Source organism: Thamnophis elegans, chromosome 1 (assembly GCF_009769535.1).
Source record: "Thamnophis elegans isolate rThaEle1 chromosome 1, rThaEle1.pri, whole genome shotgun sequence".
Taxonomy (NCBI): domain Eukaryota; kingdom Metazoa; phylum Chordata; class Lepidosauria; order Squamata; family Colubridae; genus Thamnophis; species Thamnophis elegans.
In genome coordinates this window covers 21373473-21393368 of record NC_045541.1, presented here as the reverse complement: position 1 = coordinate 21393368, position 19896 = coordinate 21373473, and the positions used below count along the sequence as shown (strand labels likewise).

Sequence of the window (19896 nt, the reverse complement as noted above, 5' to 3'; positions counted from 1 at the left end):
CTAAAATCCTAAAAAAAATTATATCAGAAGGGAGAAGGAGAGCTACAGTGTTTTACAGGACTTATTCAAGGACTTCAATAATTAAGTCCCCTTTGAACTTAATGGAGCTGCTTCTTATTAGAAATACGAACTATGGCATTGTTAGTTTCTTCTTTTCATCTCTCTAGTTGCTTATAACTGGGTATTGTGCAAAGTAATTATTTAATGTCAGATTCATTTGATAGACCTATCAGAGATCTGTGTCCTTGAAGGTTTATTGGGCCCACTTCTAATTCTGGTGCTTCTCAACAGAATATTATTCTATATTGACCCCAGTGCAATTTCTCACACTTAAAAGGGGAAAAAAAACCTTAGGTTAGAAAAACAAGCTATGCTTCTTTATCTCCTCTTATTTACTCAACATTTCTCTTCCTTAAGAAAAACAGACCATGTTTATTCTTAATAAATAACCTTTAACTTACCAACAACTTTAACAGTTCCTTTACACATGAGATCAGTATCTGCAACAGTTACAGTGTACTGGCCACCATCGGTGTCATCAGCATCCATGACTGTAACGGCTCGTTGGAGGCCAATGATGCCTAGAGCAAATTTCCCAGGTCGGTCTGTGATAATTTTCCCATCTTTCCTCCATACTACATCTCTCTCTTTGTTCAGTTCACAGGTTAAATAAAAGGGTTGCCCTTTGACAACAGTATATTCCTCCTCCAGGGTCTTCACAAAGCGCACTGGCAGTTCTGGTGAAGAGGAAAAAGCAGATTATTTGCATATATTCTTATCTGCATGATGTACAAAACAGGCATTTAATCAGATGTGTTTGTATTCCGAACCCCTCATATGAGAATGCATCTGTGGAGATTACATTAATTTCAGAGGTGGGTCGCTAATCTTTTTAACTACCAGTTTGGGCACGCTCCTGCACGTGTGTGACACTTCTGCACATGCACAGAAGTGTCTGGATGAGTGGGCGGAGCCTCCCGCCACCGCTACCACCAGTTCAGTCGATTTGGGCTGAGCCGGCAGTAACCCACCTCTGATTAATTTCAATTGAGATATTTTATTTACACGTACAGTATAAAGGTATATTGTCAAGGCCAAATATGTACTTACATCAAAAAAATCTAAAATGAATAGTTGGGTTGGCCCATATATGCACAGTGAAGTTTACCTGAAGATACAGAACTGGCATACTCATATTCTCCTCTTTCCTATGCAACCTTTCCTGTTACAAATAGTCCTCAACGTACAACCACAAATGGGCCCAAAAATTTCTGTTGTTATGTAAGACAGTTGTTAAGTGAGTTTTGTTCCCTTTTATGACTTTTCTTGTCACAGTTGTTAAGTGAATCACTGCAATTGGTAAGTTAGTAACACAGTTATTATTAAGGGAATCTGGCTTCCTCATTGATTTTGTCAGAAGGTTATAAAAGAGGATCACACAAGTACATGCCAGTTGCCTAGCTGCCTGAATTTTGATCATGTGACCGTGGGGTTGCTGCAACGTTTGTGTGAAAATGATTTGAAGTCACTTTTTCAATGTCGTTGTAACTTTGAACGTTCACTAAATGAATGGCAGTAAGTCAAGGACTACCTGTATTTGAATTAGTAATTATTGTTTAACAGGAATAGAAGTAGAAACATGCTACTTTATGGGTTCATTAAGATGCTTCATATTTACCTCACAGTAAGATTTGCCTATGCTTTCCGAGACCCACTTATCACATATGCAAGAAGATTTCTTTTGCTTTGCTTTCATGTTAGGGAATTCTGTCGGTCAAAGCTGTGCTTATTCTTAGCACTTTTATAAGAGTTTTTAAGCCACCACCTTTAAATTTGCTTTTAAATATTAATAATTACAATATTGGTGGTTTTAATTCTCATTACATGTTAATTTCCATTTCTTCACTTTATTCAATATTGTCAGCTATCTTGAACATTCAACAAATGAAAAGGCAAGATATATAAGATGGCACCAAGAACTACCTTCAACAACGAGTTTAGCTGTTGATGTCTTTTCTTTGTTTCCCAGTTTTAGGACACAAGTGTACTCCCCAGCATCTGAAAGCTGAACGTCAATAATATGGAGCTTGCGGTCTTTGCCATCAGACAGGAACCTGTGCTTGGGGCTTTCCCGGATATTGAAGCCATCCTTCATCCAAGAAGTGGAAGCAGTAGATGGAGAGATGAGGCATTCAAAGATGGCCGAAGAACCAATAGACTCTGCTTCTGTCAGCACAATATCTTTAATCTCTGTCACAAACTTGAGTGGAACAGCTTTCAGTTGGTATGTGAAGGGAGGCTCTTCAGGTGGCTTTTCTCCTCCACTTCCTGGCCTTAATTTCCTCCTTTCTGCATCAAGGGGTGAAGGTGTCTTTTTGGCTGCATATCAGAGAAGTAAAAAAAAACCATAGAACTTACAATCTATTACCATGAATTCTATACTTATGTATATATGCATCTGAAGCTAGCTACTCAATTATCAGATCTGATAAAGCTCAATACAGAGAAATTTTTTTTTTGCATTTAATTGGTTAAATCAGAGTGCAAAAACGGTCATTTAAATTATGTTCAACACATGGAATACTGAAATCTAGGCTCAAGATTTCTTTTTAAACATGCCAGAAAAAGATTTGAATTTTATCTCTTTCTTACCTTTAATAGGACTTCTACCCTTGGCAGCTTCATCCTTTGGTGTAATTTTGGGCTCTGGCAAAAAATACCAAGAGGATTACAAATGAAGTAATGTTTTAAATACATCCTTATTTTTTTAAAAAAACAAGTATCATTTTATTTAAATTAGTACCATTATGATTATTCTGTGTGTGTCTTTATAAACTGATCTTATTTTTATGATTTGTTTCAAATAAAATGAACTATTTGGAAATTTCTGATAAATAATGAAAAAATATTTGGACAGATGGACACACATTTTTCTGGGTTCCATGGAATATTAAAAGCAGGTTTTAAAAGCAGGCAGTGAAAGGACTGCTGTTTATTGTCCACTTGTTAAAAAAAAAGCTTATCATGTGATGCTATTTAATTATGCATAAAAGTAGAAAAATAAAAATGAATGATACTTTGACATTAATTTAGACATTAATGTCATATACAGGCATACATTCATACATTCATACATTCATACATACATACATACATACATACATACATACATACATACATACATACATTGTATACTAGAATTCTCCAATGTTTCTGACTTTCTGGACCAGTGAGGGGGTGGACAGGGGATGGTTCTATGCAAATGGCCAGTAAGTGTGCGTACACAGCTCCATTTGCGTGTGCCTGCCTCTCAGTTAAATGGAGCGAGCACATGCTCTCCCGCTGCTTGTACAAATGAGGATGCGTATGTGCGTCAACTCACCGGCCATTCTGCGGCCTGGTTGCAAATCGCTCATGGCCCGTATTGGGCTATGGCCCACAGGTTGGGGACACCTGCTATATACCCGCCCCCCCTGGCTATTTATGTTCAACATTGTTGCGCTGCATACATGTAAAAAAGCATATCAGTCCTTTTTGTCCTGCCATAATATCTTCAATTCACAAAATATGCCTACAAGAAAGTTCTTGAGGAAAAAAGTTGCAACAGGAGCTACCCATATTTCCTAAACTTGCCTGTATAATGGTGTTTACCCTCATCCTTCTAGAGGAGAATATAGCCTAGCAGCTCACTATTCACAAGTACAATTTGTCCTAATTCTTCCACATATAATTTATAGCTACTGGGTTATTATTGCTGTTCTGAGCCACCCAGAGATGGGCAGCCATACAGATCATTCTGCAGAAGAGTAACGCAAATGAATGAAGTTAATAGAGAGCCAGAATTCATACCAGCTTTCTTTCCAACTACTGGAGCTGTCACAGGAGCAACTTCAGGTGCTGGTTCTACAGCTGGCTTAGGAGATTTCAGAGCTGTGGACAGAATTAAATGGCATTTTGAAAATGAAAGTTTCAATTCTCACTTTATGTGCATACATTACAGTAACACTTTGATTACTACTGTAAATTGACTAACAGGTTGTTTAAAATGACTTACCTACAGCAGGCTTTGGTTCAGGAATTGTTACTGGTTTAGGTTCTGGAACTTTAAACACAAAAACAACAAATTGATTAATGAACTATCATGCAGATAGAATACTAAAAACCTGCTAGAATGCAAAGGTCAAATAGACAGACACAAAAGCAGAAGACAATCACTTCCATTTCACTGTCATAATCTTCACCCCTGCAAACATAACTGGTTTGAGCCATGCAGAGTCAAATAAAAGCATCATAAAGGAGGAGAAGAGGAAGAAAAGAAGAAGAAATAATTGGATATGGAAGAATGAAGTAGTAGTTAGAGCAGCATAAAGATTGTAGCTTTTATGATTGCTTTAAATGAAACGTTACTTCAACTTGCATACCAAGATCAGCTTCTAATTATGTTTATAGCAGCAAAGAAAAGAGCAATGCCATTTATGTATACCTTTGGGTGGCTCAAGCACTGGTTTTTCTATTTCTTCCTTTTTCTTGATTGGTGGAATCTCAATTTTCTTCTTTTCAATTGCTGGCACTTAAAAAAAAAGTTTTATTTGGAAGCTGAATGTAAACATTTGGGCGCCCAGTATATTATTTGTCATGAAAAACATAGAAGTAGATGGTATTATTTTTAATGAAAAAGTTTGCCAGCGTTACTAAGTATGTCAAAGATGACAAAAAGATAAAAAAAAGACAAGACAGAATAAGAGTTCACAGAATATAAATCAGTCATGGCCTTTCTATTGGATTTCTTTCAAGACTCGGAAGGAATAAATGTATAGAAGGATAAGAAGAGATAAACCTGTTACATTAGATATTATGTCTCAAACCTTTGGGAAATGTTTGAATTCAGGATCTTTTTAGTTTTTATACTGTTTAGACATTAATAATTGAAAATGGGGTTGCTATATTGTGGTTTATGTGCTGAAAATATTCATGAAACTGGAGTCTTAAACTGAGTTTGTTAATGGATAATTCCATAGCTATCTTCTTTTTATTTGTACCTTCAGGCTTCTTAATTTTTTCAACAGGCTTCGGTTCAACTTTAGGTTTCTCTGGTTTAGGTTCTTCCTCCTCAGGCTTCTTAACAGCTTTTGTGACTTTAAAAAAGAAAGGATTTTTTTTTCAAAAACATTTGGGTGAATTGCAAAACATTTTTTCTTGTAATAAACTCCCCCCTCTATTTAAAATACCTGTATTTTTCAGAGTATAAGATGCACTGGAGTATAAGATGCACCAAGATTTTGAAGAGGCAAATAAAAAAGGTAGGTAGATAGAGGGATAAAGAGGGAGAGAAAGAGAGAGAAGTACAGTAGGTAGGGAGAGAGAGAGTAGTTAGGTAAGTAGGTAGATAAAGGGATAGAGAGAGAGAGAGAAATAGAGAGAGATAGAGAGACAGAGAAATACAGTAGGAAGGTAGGGGGGAAATAGAGTGTATAGGTAGGTAGAGGAATAGAGAGAAATAGAAAGAGATAGATAGAAAGAGAAATACAGTAAATAGGTAGGGAGAGAGAGAGAGTAGGTAGGTTGGTAGGTAGAGGGATAGAGAGAAATAGAGAGAGAGAGAAATACAGTAGATAGGTAGGGAAAGAGAAAGAGTAAGTAGGTTGGTAGGTAGAGGGACAGAGAGAGAGAAAGAGAGAAATACAGTAGGTAGGTAGGGAGAGAGAGAGAGTAGGTAGGTAGGTATGTAGGTAGAGGGAGAGAGAAAGAGAGAGAAATACAGAAGGTAGTTTGGGAGAGAGAATAGGTAGGTAGCTAAAGGGAGTGAGTGAGTGAGTGGAGAAGGAAATAGCTGACAATCTGCAGCACCTAAGATTTTGTTTCTGCTGGCACAGCACTTGATCAATCTAATTCTCATCAATCAGTTAAAGAGCTTTCCAAAAGGGGAAAAAAGTTTTTGCACTCCGCAAACCTCCCCAAAACGGTCTGTTTTTCACTAAAATGGGCATGTTTTTTTTTTAAAGGCATGAATAGCCTTGAGGAGGGCTTGCAGAGTGCTCCAGGGGAGGGGAGGGATGAACAAAAAAAAAAAACAACGGTCCATTTTGTGCAAAAATGGGCCTGTTTTTTGTCAAAAAATTGCATGCATAGCCTTATGGAGGCTTATAGAGTGCGCCTGCGGCTGGGGGGGGGAACAGTACGTTTTTTGGGCTCATTTCTGCCCTTCCCAGTACCCAGGAACTCTCTGAAAGCCTCCATAAGGGTATGCACGGCCATTTTGGTGAAGGGGGCGGGGCTTCAGGGGGCAAAAATGCTGTATTCGATGTATAAGATGCATCCAGATTTTCAGCCTCTTTTGTGAGGAGAAAAGGTGTGGCTTATACTCTGAAAAATACGGTATATAGACAAATGGAAGAAATATAAAGGGTACAATAGTGAAACCACATACTGAATTCTTTATTGCAAAGTACCCAATTGGCAGTTGGACAGTGATGACCAAGTTGATACACTGGTCAAATGAAATGGCACGATACACCCTTTTATCGCTGATTCACATGAAGGATTTTCTTTGGAGGAAGGGTGAAATCAAATGCATTTTTTATTAAAAACTTAAAAATTCTTCTAGGAACAAGAATGATAGTAGGTCATTTTATGCTATAAATACTATGGAGATCAAAAGTTCTAAAAATATTGAATCTCTACCAGATGTTTAGCAGATAGAATCCTAGTGGCCCAGTGGTTAAAACACATTATTGCAGGCAAACTCTGCCCACAGCCTGGAGTTTGATTGGGGGGGGGGGCTCAAGGTTGACTCAGCCTTCCGTCCTTTTGAAGTAGGTAAAATGAGGACCCAGTTTGTTGGGGGCAATATACTGACATTGTAAACCACCTAGAGCAGTGGTTCCCAAACTTGGCAACTTTAAGACTTGTGGACTTCAACTCCCAGAATTCAGAACTCTCAACTCTCAACCAGCAGAGCTGGCTGGAGAATTCTGGGAGTTGAAGTCCACAAGTCTTAAAGTTGCCAAGTTTGGGAACCACTGACCTAGAGAGTGGTGTAAAGCACAATGGGGCAGTATATAAGTCTAAGTGCTACTGCAGTCTAGACAGTAAGAAACATGAGAAGGTTTCATTTGAACCAGCAGGTGAGTTATCTGCTTGACACAAGTCTCTAAGAGCCCCTCAAAATATGTACCTTTTTTTTTAAATAATAGAGACCAATAACTATACCTCTTTTCAGAACCACTTCTTCCTTAGGTGTAGGAGGAGGGGGCTCACGAACCGGTTTCCGTGGTTTCAATCCAGGTGCTTGAAATGATATCAAATTCAGAATAAGCGATAGTGATAATTGTCTATACCTTATATCAGTAACTGATGTATTATAAGAAAGAAATACTAAAGTTCGGGAGATTAATGTCTGTGTTGCTTCTGAGAAATCTTTTAGGAAAATAGTGACTTTCAGTTTCATTTCAGCCAAATATAGGAAAGCTACCAATATTAGGTAAATCTTCTGTTTCTAAATACGTTTCTCAGAGACTTATTATTAAAAGATCAACAATATTTGTAACAGAAGATAATTTTTGCATTTTTATGAAGGGGTTTTTTTTGTGTGTGTGCAAGCATTAGTGTTATAAGTGACAGAAGATCCCGTCAGAAATGAAAGCATGCGGAGATGAAATCTAAGTGAAATGAAGATACCACATAAAGACACGCATGGGAAGAAAAACTTGACAGCAAAGTAGAAGAATATCAAGAAAGAAAGAAAAAGCACACATTATCTCACAGCACTGCATGAGAAGGGGAAGAACCTTTCTGAGGTATATATAGCCTGAAATGCTTAAAATGCTTATATCATGCAATTTATTATTTCCTGTCTATGTCTATTAGTGAAGACAACCGTTTCTGCTAAAATCTCAATAGCTTTTGTATATCGAGCATTCTCTTTATTTTCCAAGCTACAGTATATAATTTAGTTTGCCTTAAGAATCTCCTTAGTGAAAATATAAGTAAAGGAAAGAAAATTCTTGAGAAAGAAAACTCAGATTCTTGTTTTCAGTCAGAATATTAAGTAAAATGCAAGATGAACATATATTGTTTCTTTTGTTATTCTTTTGTTCACTTTCATATACAGGAAATAATTATATTTGGGTTTTTTAAATCATAATTTCCGCTTTGGCCTCTAGACATATATGCTTCTAAATAAGTATTATCACTAGCATGTATGGCTATGAACATTCTTAGACCTATTCAGCTGGATTTGGATATTGTAATACTTCCAAATTTTTAATTTCAATAATAGATTGTTAAAAATAGGTGCATGTAGCTTTCTAATTTGCTATATTACTAAAAAAAAGTCCTACAAGTGGAAAAATGTAAATCCTGGAGCAAGTTGAATAATTAATGGACTTGAATGCATAAATTCAGCGAATAAGTTAATATTAGGTCATTTTAGTAAACCAATCATTACCAAATAGCTGTGTTAGAATAAAAAATACGTAGAAAACATTCAATTAAAAATGCATTAATGTATTAATGGTATGATTCTATAGTTGTTTACAGAGAAATTAGTGAGCGTAATAAGGTTTATTCCTAAATAAATTGGTTATAGTATGGCAGCCAATATGCATTAGTTATAATAGTTGAGTCTTTATAAGATTAAAAATGGATTGATATTGTGCTTATACCTTTAAGCTGAACCTTTTCCTCCTTAACTTCCTCTTTTGGTGGGATAGGAACACGGGGTTTGGGTTTTAGGGGTATCTTCTTTTCTGGCTCTGGTTCTTTAAATGATACGTAGTAGATTTTAGAGCAGGCATAATTATGCTGTTCACTTCAGGTGAAAACTTCTAATGTATCACAGAAAACCCACCTACTAATACCATTAGTAAAATTTCAACATAGCAACTGCATATGCTATGCTATGCTACGCTATGCTATGCTATGCCTGATATGATGTACACCATAGCATCAATTCCAAAACAGTAGTAGCAGAATTTGAAGATTATCTCTCTAAATCCCATGAGTAATTGCTTTCATAGCCAAAAAAATAATGTGCCACAGAAGTTAAGATGATAAGACAGATACAAACAAGAGTATATACGCACAGACATAAAAATAACATTTGTATATCACCAAATGAACATATATAATTCCTATGAGATGAAGATGAGCATGCAGATGAAAGAGGTATTACTCATTCTGCGAGTTATATACCTTCCGTTGGAATTACGTCTTCTTTTTCTGGAATAGGAACAGGTTCTTCAGCTTCAAATTCCTCAATAACTTCCGCCTCTTTAAAGAATACCGATAACTAACGTAAGATCTTCATTTCAAAGACTGAATGGCAAAAAGAACTGAAACACAACATTCCTTGGACTTCAACACATTCATTCACAGAGAGACACCACAGCATACATTGATAAGGAGCCCTGGTGGCGCAATAGTTAAAGTACTGTATTGCAGGCAGGCTCTGCCCACAACTTGGAGTTTGAGCCTGATGGGGCTCAAGGTTCACTCAGCCTTCTGTCCTACTGAGGTTGGTAAAATGAGGACCCAGATTGTTGGGGGCAATATGCTGACATTGTAAACTTCCCAGAGAATGATGTAAAGCACTATGGGGTGGTATACAAGCATGAATATTATTGCTGTACACTGAAGATTTCCATATATGTAATCTGGTGGCAGTACCTAAGTGACCTTGGCTAATCTTGAAAAACTAAACATGGTTGGAACCTCCTTAGTAGTTGAGTAACAGACTACCAAGAATTCCTAAGCCAGATTGGATAGAGAACAGAATATCCTGAAAGAAGATAATGATAAACCAGGCCATGTTTTTTTAAAAACTTCATGCATGTATAAAATTAGCAGCTGGGGCTCAGCTCAGCTTGAAGGAAACTTTACCTATGGTAGTGTATTGACAGGAAATCCACTTGGACTCCAGACTTAAATGCCTCTCTGCATTTGGAAATAGTTGGTTAAGTTGTGTATACAATTTAATTGGAATTAAAATGCTTAGCTTTTTCTGCATTGTAAAATAAGTTTTGAAACATGGTGTTTAATGGTTGCAAGCAATTCATCCTAGTGGTAGGACAGGATTTTGGGAGCATGCAGGTCACACTTATCTGCAACTCTTTAAACCAACATGGCTTCTCTTGAGATAGCCTCACCATCCTGGGGAAAGAGGCAGTTGTTTTAAGGAGTGGTAGACAGGTTTCCATGAATGGCCCTTTGTGCTCTGATACATCTTTTTGACCTCAAATCAGAAGTGCTTTGCAATTTCTCTGTCTCTCTTTGGCTAGGGCTGTTTTATAAAGAAAGCACAAGTATACCACCTGCACCACATACAAACATACATATGATACGTGTAGACATATATATAAAGATAAAGGTAAAGCTTCCCCTCGCGCATATGTGCTAGTCATTCCTGACTCTAGGGGGTGGTGCTCATCTCCATTTCAAAGCCAAAGACATCTACATACGACAGCATAAAACATCAGGACAAGCCAGGCAAAAACAAAAGTGTGGAAACAAAGTCATCAGTGAAGACATCTACCTTCCTCAGTTGGATGTTCTGGCTCTTTGGGCACAGCAATGGGCACTTTTTCTTCTTAGGCACTTGGGGCACTTCTAAAGATTTTAGTATGTTTTGCTTTGGTGAATATTATACAGGGTACTTAAAGCTTTAGGACTCAACGTAGAACAATCAACACAACATAAAAGTTAAGACAAAGACACACAGGGATATGCTTTGGGTTTGAAGGCAAAAATGTTCTTGGACCATACAGGAGCCTGCTTTGAGCCTGTGTGTATAAGAGCCCTGGTAGCGCTGTGGTTAGAATGCAGTATTGCAGGCTGACTTTGCTCACAGCTAGGAGTTCGATCCTGAACCCCTCCTTTCTCCCCATATACTTTGAAACATCCTTTTGCGTTTGTGCAAACCAAACACACTGTCTACCTATACATACAATGTACATATATGTATAGGTACATGGCATTTATGAGGATATGTATCTTTGGCTGATGGATGTTCTGGCTCTAGGTACAGCAACAGGTACTTTTCCTTCTGGCACTGCTTTCTTAGGCACTTCAAGAGATTTTAATGTGTTTTACTTTTGTGGATAATTATATTGAGGTGCTTAATTAAATTGAGGTACTTAAACTATAACTATTTTTAAACCACTGAGAGTCCTTAGTTAGATTACGGTGGTTTATAAATGTTATCTATCTATCTATCTATCTATCTATCTATCTATCTATCTATCTATCTATCTATCTGGGTTATTTTTGAGAGCATGCAGAGAGTTTTGAATGGAGGAGAGAAATTGAAAGCTCTACTTCTCAAGCAGACTGCTGCTCACATGAAAATGGATTCCATTATAATCTTTTCTCTCACTTTGACTTAGGCTCATCATGCAACTAATGGATATTAATACAAATTACAAACTCAACAATAAACTAACACAAAGAAAATACAGTTATAACATAGTAAATGTAGCTTTTCAACAGATGAAGAAGAAAATCTGAGTTTTTCTTTTTTCTTTGGCAGACTCTCAAGGTACTATCAAGATATGAGATTCTTTTTTAATTTGAAAATAAGCATAGGACCAAATACGAAAAACAGAACAGATGAAGACTTCTGAAACACAAGACTGATGATGCCGACATATATGAACATTACACACATACACAAATATATAAGATGGATTCCACGGATTTCAGAAGAGACACTACAGAAGAGAACATTTGAAGAGATGTTACAAACAAAAGAATTATTTTGTTTAGTTACATTTATCATTAGTGACATGACCCTATAGCTGGGGGTGGCTTGAGTTTTTTTAGCTTGTACTTTCTTTTCTGGAATGGTTTTGTGAGTAATTCAGGTACTTTAAAGATATTAGTAAATGTGTTAATAAAAGAGGAATATAAATCCACAGGCACAACAGACATTAAGACTATATATCCTATGCACTTTTTATCTGAGGATAGGTTTGATTGAAATTACTTTGGAATAGCTATACATGGAATTACATATACTAAGTATTCAACTGCATGAGTGCTAATGAATCTGCTTCTCTACTTACAACCATTCTATGCATATATTTTGAATTCAAAGTAATCCATTTCAAATTCAAAACAAGTGAAAAAATGGCTGTTATTCCGTAAGTTCAAAATAAACCTGATACAAGTTTTAATTAAAGCAGTCTTCTTAATGCACTTCAACTTCGCTATAGGAAGTTATAAGTTCAAAAGATTCACTTTTGAAAATTCTTTGCATGGTACTAATAATACACCCAGACTTAATGCAATTGATTTACTAATACCTTAACATACTTTCTATTTTTGCAAATATATGCCAATTCCTTTAAAGGACCAAAATGCCATATTGTTTTTCTTCCATTCAACCCCATTTAGACAGACAGGCAAAACATATATTTGCATACAAACTACAGTAATGTGATCTAAATAGTTTTTGATTTTCTGAAAAGAATGTTTCTATAATTGTGGAATTTTTGATTTACAGAAGAGACATTTTGCTGTACAAAACATTACACCATGTACCTTTAACCGGTTCAGGTTTTTTAGGTTCTATAGTGATCTCAGGTTCTTCAGGGGCGACAGGTTCGGGCTCCTCAGGGGAAATCTCTTCTGGCATTTCAATGATATGAATTTCAGGTTCTGGCACTTCAAAAGCTTCAACAGTTTCAGGTTCTTCAAAAGCAGTGACGGCTTCTATGTCTTGGTGAACAGGCACATATTTCCGTTCTTTATATCCAATGAATGTTTTCACTTCTCGTTCTTCTTCAAGTTCCGGTGTTTCTGGTGGAAGTTGTGGCTTTTTAAATTCAGGTTCTGGCTTCTTAGAAGGTTCTACTTTCTTAGGCACAGGAGTAAGCTTGGCCTTCTTAAATGCAGGTTCTGGTTTTTTGGGCACAGCTGGTTCTGGTTTTTTGGGAACAGCTGGTTCTGGTTTTTTAGGCACAGCCACTACCTTGGGCTTTTTCGGTGTAATGGCTGGTTCTTCAGGAGGAGGAACAACTTTGGGTTTTTTAGGAACCTCAGTAGGTTTTTTAGGAACCTCAGAAGGTTCTTCAGGAACAGGAGCAACCTCAGGTTCTTCGGCGACAACAGGCTCGGGCTCCTCAGGGGAAATCTCTTCTGGCATTTCAATGATATGAATTTCAGGTTCTGGCACTTCAAAAGCTTCAACAGTTTCAGGTTCGTCGAATGCAGTGATGGCTTCTATGTCTTGGTGAACAGGGATACGTTTCCTTTCTCTGTATCCAATGAAGGTCTGTACCTCTCGTTCTTCTTCATGCTCCACAGTCTCTGGTGGAGGTTCTGGTTTCTTAAACTCAGGTTCTTTTTTCTTAGGTGGTTCTGCTTTTTTAGGTATAGGAGTAAGCACGGTCTTCTTAAAAGCAGGTTCTGGTTTTTTGGGCACAGCTGGTTCTGGTTTTTTGGGCACAGCTGGTTCTGGTTTTTTAGGCACAGCCACTACCTTGGGCTTTTTCGGTGTAATGGCTGGAGCAGGTTCTTCAGGAGGAGGAACAACTTTGGGTTTTTTAGGAACCCCAATAGGTTTTTTAGGTACTTCAGGAGGTTCTTCAGGAACAGGAGCCACCTCAGGTTCTTCAAGAACAGGAGCCACCTCAGGTTCTTCAGGAACAGCAGTGACCTCGGGTTCTTCAGGAACAAAAGCAGGTTCAGGTTCTTCATATGCAACAATATCCTCTGGTTCTTCAAGAATGTATACTTCAGGCTCTGTAACTTCAAAAGCTGAAGCCCGCTCAGGTTCTTCAAATGCAGTGATGACTTCAGCTTCATCTTTGTACACAGCTATGTGTTTCTCTTCTCTACGTGCAACGAACGTTTGTATTTCTTTTTCTTCTTTATGTTCTACAATTTCTGGTGGACGCTCTGGTTTTTTAATCTTGATTATTGGTTTCTTAGGCACTTCTACAGGTTCAGGTTTTTTAGGTATGGGAGTAACTTTGGGCTTTTTGGGCACTGCCACAACTGGTTTTTTAGGCACAGCTGGTTCAGGTTTCTTGGGCACAGCAACTGGTACAATGGCTGGTTCTTCAGGTTCGGCAACAGGTTCAGGTTCTGCAGGAGAAACAGCGGCCTCCCGTTCTTCCAAAATGTATTCTTCAGGCTCTGTTACTTCAAACACAGCTGCATGCTCAGGTTCTTCTAATGCACCGATGGCTTCTACATCTTGGTGAACAATCACAATTTTCTCTTCTCTGTATCCAGTGAAAGTACGGATTTCTCGTTCTTCTTCATAAACTTCTTTAGCTGGTGGAAGTTCAGGTTTCTTAGGCACGGCTTTTGGTTTTTTAGGCACAGGCACAGCAGTAGGTTCGGCTTTCTTAGGCACTGTGGTAGGTTTTGGTTTCTTGGGCACAATAGCAGGTTTATGTTCTTCAAGAACAACACTGACTTCAGTTTCTTCCTCATGAACAAAGGTTTCTATTTCTTCAGTCACAGTCACAGGTTCTGGCTCTTCTATCACTGCAAAATGCTCTGGTTCTTTAGATAAAACAAGAATTACTTTTTTATTGGCAAAAATGTTTTGACATATTTTGTAAGTTTAAAAGAAGTGAGCATTCTTTAAGAACGATTAAAGATATTTGAACTCACATGACAATACAATGTAAGAGTAAGAGCAAGAGTAAGAAGAGTAAGAATAAGAGGAGGTACAAGAACAATGAAACACAATAAAAAGCATAACATAATTAGCCATTGTGCATCCCATATTAAGGTATACACAAAACACTTCTGAAGAAGATGTACACAATTAAGCATTATAACTCATTGGCTATGTCAACAGCACTCTTTACAAATGAAACCATAGCAACAAGGCATCAACAGGACAAGAAGTTAGCCAGCTGATCAATAAACAATTATTTATAACATCATTAATTGTGAGCTGTACCTGGAACAGGTGGAGCTTCTGGTTTTTTAACTACTGGCTTTTTAAACACAGGAGTTGGCTCTTTTTCTTCAACAATCACCTTTTTGGGTACTTCAGGCACTTGAAAGATATTAATTAATTAATTTTAGTAGATTTAAAAAGACTAATGAAACATACCAGAAATGACAATGCCAAAACTTGAAGGAATATATAACGTCTATATGCTTCTACTTTCAATGTGATCTATCAAAACAGCAATGCTAATTTATTTGGACTCTCAGTTGAGAATAAAGATCAAAACTGATATTTATACATAAGAGGGCACAGTGAGCACATTATAGAAACATATTATGAAAAATATAGCCAAGAATTAATCAACTATTAAAGAATATGAAAAACATTCTTAATGATTATAAGACAAGATAAAAACTTTTTACAAAGAAGAGTCTTTGTTTTGAATGTAGGAATGTTCTCTTCAGTCTGCTTACCTGAGGATTTCAGGCAGTCTAAGAATAGTTGTTCGATTTTTAAAATAGTATTGATTCCATTACAATATATAAAACGCCAACCAATAAGGAAGCATGCAACATGAAGATATAAAATATTATACCTGACATATTACTCAAAATTTCCATCAGTCTATTACTTCCACTATGAATCCCAAGTCTTTGCTTTCATGTAGCTTCACATACCTAACTGTGAGCCACATTTTTATAACTCCCAATGTTTAAGTTCACATATAACTGCAAACTATATAATCATTTGTGGAAATACTTCATGATTTTGTACAACTTCTGATTTGTAAAGTTTGGGTATGTTTCCCAGCAGTGTACAAGTACTACCTATTTATGCCATAGGCCTCAAGGTAGGATTATGTATATGGCATTTTATTAAAGCAAGTAAAAGGCTGCCAAACTTATATTTAAGGCTTTGAAATACTTCTCTACACAATGGCATAAGATTTTCTCAAATAATTTTTTAAAATAAAGATTCATTCGATGCCTAACTATTCCAGTTACATCGGTGGGAGCAACTTTATGTATATTTCCTGAAATATAAACCTCAAAGAGATCATGTAGACTTACTCTCAGAGAAATATGACTACAATTGTAACCTTAACAGGGCTGTGTTTGGGCTGGAACGTTCCACATAAAACATAACAGGACCATAACTCAACAAAACATAATAAATTAAATATCACTTGTTATTTAAATTTTGGAGTTTTCCATGCAGAATCATATCTTTGATTCTATTTGATTCAGATACCTTTAGTAGGAGGCTCTGGTTTCTTAGGTACTTTTTCTTCTGGGATAATTTTCTTGGGCACTTCAGGCACTTTAAAAGATAATTATTGATTTTGAATTTGCAGTGTCAAAGATAGAAAAGATTTGAAACAGTGAAACAATGGACACCAAAGACAAAACAGTGGCACTGTTGAAGACTTATAAATAATGTTTCTTTTGAACTCTTCCAGCATAAGCAAAACAATCCTACTTTTTCTCTGTTTGTATACTTTGTCTTTTACACTAATATGCATCCATTCATATTCTCTTTCCAGTATATATAGTTAGAGCTATGAAATTTATCATTTGGTTCACCTGACATCTCATTTCTATGAAGACCTGATGATCACATAAACAAGAAATGAAATGGTTCCCTCATCCCATATTGATCTAATTTTCATAATGTCCACACATTTTCCTCTTTGTACAGCTACTCCTTATACAAATTATACAACTACTGCTGATCTTCATTGGAAGAAGAAAGAATGAATGGCATGCTTTAGAATAATGGTGGCAAATACCTTTAGTAGGTGGAGCCTCTGGTTCAACTCGTTTCTTTTCGGGAACCACTTTCTTGGGAACTTCTGGCACTGTAAAATATAGTAGCTAGAATTAGTTTTTGAATGTTTTGTTTTGAATAAAACAAAAATCACTACTAAACATGTGTGTGTGTGTGTGTGTGAGAGAGAGAGGGGGGGGGGAGAGAGGGAGAGGTGGGTTCCTACTGGTTTGGACCGGTTCGGCTAAGTAGATAGTAACTCGGCCTGCCACACCCCTAACCCGGTTCTCTCGGTGGCAACATAGGTACTGCCATCTTGTTTTTTTTAGTATTGAGCATGCACGGGCAGCGCATCCCTGAGCAAACAGGCAGTAGCAACACCTGGAACCCACCCCTGGTGTGTGTGTGTGTGTGTGTGTGTGTGTGTCTAATATCACTAACATATACCTTTGGGGGCTGGAGGTTCTGGCTTTTTCACAGGAACTTTTTCTTCTGGGATGATTTTCTTTGGCACTTCTGGAACTTTAAAGATAGCATGTTATTTTCCAATGAATCAATTAGTTAAATCTGGAAAAAAGCCCTATGGAAGCCTAATTAACAGGGCAGCCGTCATGCTCTAAAGCTACCATGAATCTCTAGCATCATTTTTAATTAGAGAAAAATCTTCAGGGTCTTATGGGGTTGTCCATATATTCCTAGAAAATAAAAATGCTGGAACAGGAATGGCTTTGGCACAGTGCTTTGTCTGAACAGCGTATCCAGATGAACAATTTTCCTTAATGTATATTGGGAGTTTAAAGAGCTTCATTTTGGGGTGAGGGTGAGGGAAGAGAATGAGTGAGAGTGACAAGGAACAATTTCTTCAAATTATTTTTTTAGTACATGAATGTTTACAACTCCCTTTGCCTTCTGGTATCCACTGTATACATCAGCTAATCTTCTAGTCCACGAAAGCCATTGTAGGAGAGTGCTCAGAGAGGAATTTAAATTTCTAAATACGTCCCTTGACCAAACATTCATGCCCTGCTCTTCCTGTATGATGGTCCAAATCCCAATATGTACCTTTGGCAGGAGGTGGTTCTGGCTTTTTGATCTCAGGCACCAGAACTTCCTCTTCATAGATCTCTTCCTCATGGACCACTTCCTCATGGATCACTTCCTCATGAATCACTTCCTCAGGAACCTCTTCCTCATGGACCACTTCCTTAGGGACTTTAAAGATAAAAAGGCCTTTTACTTTGAATTTGAATAATCTGTAGGAGATGTTATTCATACAAAAATTAATTAAATACAAAATGTATAAAGACTGGCTCATGAGAGAGAACCAGGATGAGATTGAAATAATTCACAGAAGTGCGTTTTTTAATTCTTTATAAATTAGCAGTACAAAACCCCCCCAAAATACAAATAGATTGGGGAAGGGAGGACATGATGACATCATTACATAATTTCTTTCATTCGCACCATAACAAAGATGACATGGCTGGAAACAGATTCCTAGAAATACACACATAATATTCCCACCTGCTCATTCGTTCTCAATAAATAATATTAAATATTAAAATATTGTTAACAATTATTAACAATTCATACCTTTGGCGGGTGGAGGTTCTGGTTTCTTAGGCACCTTAGCTGGCACTTTCTTTTCAGGGACAACTTTCTTTGGCACTTCAGGCACTTCAAAAGATTAATATACTTTTAGTATAAGTATTTTGAAAAATGACTTGAAGAATGCAGGTGACAACAAAATAACTAAAATAAAGCCACCTGCCCATTTTTCATGTTCTGATTTTTAGTCAAATATATTTTCATATTATTTTTATAACCTATTAAAATTATTGTTAATTATTCCTTTAATATAACACTTACCTTTAGCAGGTGGAGCTTCTGGTTCAACTGGTTTCTTTTCTGGAAGGACTTTCTTGGGAACCTCTGGCACTTTTGAATACAAGGGACAGAATTAATTAATGTAAAAGAAAGAAACGCAACCTCAAGAAAAAAGATCTTTTTAAAAGTTTGGACAAAAATATGAAATGGTACAGAATTCCTGATAACATATCTGCAGAATAAGAACTGAACTGCCACTGGACATTTTGAATGGGGAGATGGTCAAATAATAGGGAATCTTGGGAAAGGATGACGTTAAAATATCAATGCAATCCTTGAAGATGCAAGTAATATGTGCTAACCCATACCTTTGGGGGCGGGAGGTTCAGGCTTTTTCACAGCTACTTTTTCCTCTGGGATGACTTTCTTCGGCACTTCTGGAACTTCAAAGATAGTAAACAAATTGTATTCCCAGTTTTGGAAAGAAGTCTCTCAGTTATTTAAATGTGAAAGGACATGAGAAAAAAGAAAACTAATACAATGCATAAATGCGATCAATCCATGATTGATCATATATGTGTTGTAATTTCCAACACTGTACATGTAGTCATCTTATGTTAATATTTGTAATAAGGGCAGAGAGTCTACGTTATTCATACATGGGAGGTAATGTAAAAAGAAGCGTAATGAATGCTATGCTCGCCTTTTAAAGGGAGCACGGAATTTACTCATAGAAGGATGCTTATTTATTTATTCAGTCAACTTCTAAAGTTGCCAGGCATCAAACATTTCAGGCAGCTTACAGAGAGTGGAGAATAGTAAAAGGGGTGGGGGTGGGGGGATCCAAACTTTATAAGAAGATTGTGTGAATCAAAACAAAGCACTCTTCCTGCTGAGTAGCACGACCTTATAAATTTTGACTGAAGTGGTGCCCACAAATGTCACTTTATTGTGCTCACCAGGCTACAAGCCACTTCTGAGTTTATTTTTCCAATTAACGGTTTTAATGTAATGTAATTCATGCGGCAAAGGCATCATTTTTATCTGGAATAATATGTTGGGTTTTAGAAAATAAAAAAATGCAGGAAGATCGGTACCTTTGGCAGGAGGTGGCTCTGGCTTTTTGATCTCAGGAACATAGACTTCCTCTTCGGAGACCACTTCCTCTGGAATCTCAGTAACTTTAAAGATAACAAGGGAATTTAAGGCTTCGAAATTTAAAGACCTGGAGGAGATGTTCAGCATGCAAAAATAAGTAGAAAAATTCATAGATATGGACCCATGGGAGACACTCAGGAAGGGAATCACAAAGCTTTTTTTTCTTTTTCTTTTACAGATCAATGGTAGAAAACAGAAATGTTGGTGTCTACTGAATAGGACAGGGGAAGAAA

At 37.0% G+C, this 19896-nt stretch overlaps 1 protein-coding gene across 1 annotated transcript in view; it reads right to left on the bottom strand.

The window, feature by feature from the left end:
- LOC116522425 (titin-like) overlaps positions 1-19896 on the bottom strand; it is a 309289-nt gene that overhangs the window by 118739 nt on the left and 170654 nt on the right. The window contains 18 exon segments of the mRNA XM_032237329.1: positions 462-737; positions 1984-2379; positions 2653-2706; positions 3850-3930; positions 4055-4102; positions 5040-5109; positions 7205-7287; positions 8664-8759; positions 9193-9270; positions 12538-14511; positions 14918-15016; positions 16163-16231; positions 16701-16752; positions 17157-17200; positions 18272-18355; positions 18548-18616; positions 18874-18948; positions 19603-19686. Coding sequence (XP_032093220.1) covers positions 462-737; positions 1984-2379; positions 2653-2706; positions 3850-3930; positions 4055-4102; positions 5040-5109; positions 7205-7287; positions 8664-8759; positions 9193-9270; positions 12538-14511; positions 14918-15016; positions 16163-16231; positions 16701-16752; positions 17157-17200; positions 18272-18355; positions 18548-18616; positions 18874-18948; positions 19603-19686 — 3732 coding nt within the window.